General features: G+C 40.9%; 1 protein-coding gene across 1 annotated transcript; it reads right to left on the bottom strand.

Moving 5' to 3' along the window:
• Positions 1-505: 505 nt before the first annotated feature.
• HELRODRAFT_114012 (hypothetical protein) lies at positions 506-3,858 on the bottom strand (the record flags this gene model as incomplete). Its single annotated transcript, XM_009025576.1, has 9 exons — positions 3,700-3,858; positions 3,357-3,459; positions 2,895-3,024; positions 2,490-2,565; positions 2,130-2,266; positions 1,682-1,787; positions 1,319-1,397; positions 740-870; positions 506-581 (listed from the first exon to the last, which is right to left on the bottom strand). Coding segments are annotated over exons 1-9 (963 nt in total), but the record flags the coding sequence as incomplete, so codon positions are not given.
• Between the last annotated feature and the right edge of the window lie 362 nt (positions 3,859-4,220).

Raw genomic sequence — 4,220 nt, forward strand, 5'->3', positions numbered from 1 at the left:
CTTTTCTTCAGTCATCATAGGACCAGACCGTTACTTGCAGTACTCGCTGTACTAACTGATCGATCGGCATTCGGTAGATCAGCTGTGTGTGTGTGTTTGTGAATGTGTGTGTTTACGAATGTGTGTGTTTGTGAATGTGTGTATTTGCTTGTAGATATGTGTGTTTGCTTGTGGATATGTGCATTTGTGTGTGTTTGTTTGTTTGTGAACATGTGTGTTTGTGTGTGTGTGTGTGTGTGTTTGTTTGTTTGTGATGAATGTGTATGTGTGTTTGTGAAAGTGTAACCAGCACCTCTGCCATCGTCACCATCACCGTCATCACCATCATCATCACCATCACCATCATCATCACCATCATCACCATCATCACCATCATCATCATCACCATCATCATCATCACCATCATCACCATCATCATCATCACCATCATCACCATCATCCTAGCAACTGACCATCTCATTATAAGAGGGATGGGCGGTGTTCTTGGCGATCTTCGTCTTCTTCTTGGTCAACTTCATAGGGTCTGGTAGGAGGTACAACTTGACGTAAGGACTGGGTGGGTCACCGCTACTGGACAGGCCCTGAGGGTTAGGGTGGTGACGATGGTGGTGGTGTTGGTGGTGGCGATAGTGGTGGCGACGATTGTGTCGGCGGTGAAAGAGATGACGATTATGATGACGATGTGGTAATGGCACCTCTGAAACAACCAAAAGAAAGAAATATAAAAAGAAAATCCAACCAAGCCCTTGACGTGCATTACCATGACGGTCAACCCGTACGTCTTGTAGAAGATGTTCAGTTTGATGGAGCCGTCGATGACCCTGGCCGTGTGGCGTGCCCCCCCTGGCGAGGTTGGCGACTGTGGCACCTCTGACGAAAAAAATGGAAGTATTTATATATATTTTATTTATTTATATAAATTATTATTTATTTTTATTATATTTATTATATATATTTATTATTTATTTATTTATTTAAAGTAAAGCCAAGTCGGTTAAACTTCATTTAAATGTAGAGGAAAAGAGGTTGGAGTTGAATTTTCAAGTTTTTAGTACTTTTAATAAAACTATGATTTATGGATGACGTCATGACGGCAGCATGGGCTATCATCATCATCATCATCATCATCATCATCATCATCATCATCATCATCATCATCATCGTGACATAATTACGACAACATAATTTATCATCATCATCACCACCATAATGATAATGATGATGATGATAATGATATCATTATTATCACAATGATGATAATGATGATGATAATGATATCATAATCACCATAAATGATGATGATGATAATGTGACGAACCTTTCAGTTTGAGTTGGTTCGTTTTCAGCTCCTGTTCATCTCTCAGCATTGGGTGGAAGAATGTGTAGATGAGGTCGTGCTGGAATCATCATCGTCATCATCATCATCATCACAAACCATCATCATCATCACTACCGTCATCATCATCAACAACCATCTTCACCACTACCATCATCATCATCATCACCAACCATCATCACCACTACCATCATCATAACCATCATCACCACTACCATCATCATAACCATCATCACCACTACCATCATCATAACCATCATCACCACTACCATCATCATAACCATCATCACCACTACCATCATCATAACCATCATCACCACTACCATCATCATCATCATCACTTACCTCAGATATCTCCTTAGTCATGTTGAGAAGGGACTTGATGAAGACTTCCAACTCGGACTTCCGAGCCTCCGCCACGCTCTTAACATGGGAACGACCCAAGATGAATCTGACGGTGATGAGGACGACGACGATGATGATGACTATGATGATGATGATGATTACGTTGATGATGATGATGATTACGTTGATGATGATGATGATTACGTTGATGATGCTGATGATGACGATGAACGATGACGATGAACGATGATGATGAACGATGATGATGATGACGAAAAGATGATGATGATGATGATGACAAAAACGATGATGATGACGTAAATTACAATTGAGGTGAGTGACGCTAAAAAGCACGAAAAATCCAAATAGCAATCGTCAATTATCGCCCATCGGAATCGTCTCCACCATCCTCATCATCATCATCACCCTCATCACCATCTTGACCTACTTTCCGGATAAAGTAGGCCACTGAACGAGCGGGAAGGTGGATATGATCTTCCGGTGGAGTTCCTGAAACTCGGAAAACCTCCTGAGAACGTAGGATGGAACTTTCTGATTGGTCCGATACACCCTCACTATGTAGATCTTTGGTTGGTGATGATGATGATGACGATGATGGAGATGGTAATGATGATGATGGTGACGGAGATTGTAATGATGATGATGATGGTGATGGAGATGGTAATGATGATGATGGTGATGTGACGGTGATGGAAATGGCAATGATGATGATGATGGTGATGATGATGGAGATGGCAATGATGATGATGATGATGATGACGGTGATGATGATGATGAAAACACAAACGTAATATTTTTCTGGATTGTATCTCTTCTGAATGCCCGCCAACTCCAATCCAACAATCCGTCCGTCCATTTGAATGCTGGGGTGGATGAAATGAATGAGTGTGTGAATAAATGAGTGAATGAATGATTGTGTTAATGAATGAGTGAATGAGTGTGTGAATGAATGAGTGAATGAATGAGTGTGTAAATGAATGAGTGAGTGAACAAATACAACAAAAAAATAAATGAAAGGATGAATAAACGAAGAAATAACCAGCCTCCTTTCACTACAACCAGAGAACTTTATCACCATCAGCCACACCAACTTCATCATAACTATCACCACCAACACCATCATCATTACCACCATCAACTTCATCATAACTATCATCACCATCATCATCATCATCACCATCATTATCACAACCTGTAGGTCTTAGGAACGAAGGATAGTAGCATTCCTTCGTCGTGTCCGGAGAACTTCATCTGGGCCAGGTTGTGCAGGAAGAAATTGAACTGCGTGAAGAGTGACTTCAGGCACGTGTTCACCATCCTGATGATGATGATGGTGACGATGATGATGGTGATGACGATGATAGTGGTGATGATGGTGATGAACTGATGATGATGATGATGGTGATTACGATTAAAACAAAGACGATTAATGATGCGGTTTTTAAGTTTTTATTGGCAGGCAAAAATGATGACAGACCGACTGATTACCACCACAACCACCGCTATCATCATCATAAGCATCACGACCACCACAACCACCACCATTATCATCATCACCACCACCATCACTATCATCATAAGCATCACCACAACCACCACCACCACCATCAGCAGTAGCAGCAGCAGCAACATCATCAGCTTCATGACCACCTAGTGAATTCCGCGACAGCTTCAGCGTCAGATCTCTCTGGCATGAGGGCATCTCTTACGTAATATGGCGCCTTACCATCAACTCGCGGTATGCCAGATAGTGACATCTGATTGGTTAGTTGATTGATTGATTGATTGGTTGATTAAATGATTTGTTGGTTGATTGATTGGTTGATTGATTGAATTGTTGATTGGTTGGTTGATTTGTTGATTGATTGGTCGGTTGGTTGATTGATTTGTTGATTGATTTGTTGATTGAATGATTTGTTGATTGATTGGTTGATTAATTGGTTAATTGATTGATTGGTCGGTTAGTTTACAAAAAAAAAAAACAACTGAAAACTAACCAACGACAATAAATTAATGAAGAGTCCGCTATTCCTCCGAATGACGTTGAGAGCCTGGCAGCAGAGGTCGAGAAACTTCTGGAACCTTTCAGTCGGCTTGTCACCGCCGTTGATGACGTAAGCCATGTCAGAGGTCAAGATGAATGGGGTTCGATCTCTGGGGTGGCCAGCAATGACGATGACGATGATGATGATGATGATGACGATAATGAAAATGATGAAGATGATGAAGACGATGAAAATGATGGTGATGATGATGATGAAGATGATGGTGATGAAGATGATGGTGATGAAGATGATAGTGATGAAGATGATGGTGATGAAGAAGAAGAAGATGAAGAAGAAGATGATGATGATAACAATAACAATGATGACGATAACGATAACAATGATGATGGTGATGATACCTGTTGATAGCTCCGAGCATCTGTGAATCACCGAGAAATTTGGCAAAATCAATGTGGAAGATATGCCCTGAGTGTCGGTTGATTGGTTGAATGGTTGACTGATCGGTCGGTTGA

Source organism: Helobdella robusta (genome assembly GCF_000326865.2).
Source record: "Helobdella robusta unplaced genomic scaffold HELROscaffold_42, whole genome shotgun sequence".
Lineage (NCBI taxonomy): Eukaryota > Metazoa > Annelida > Clitellata > Rhynchobdellida > Glossiphoniidae > Helobdella > Helobdella robusta.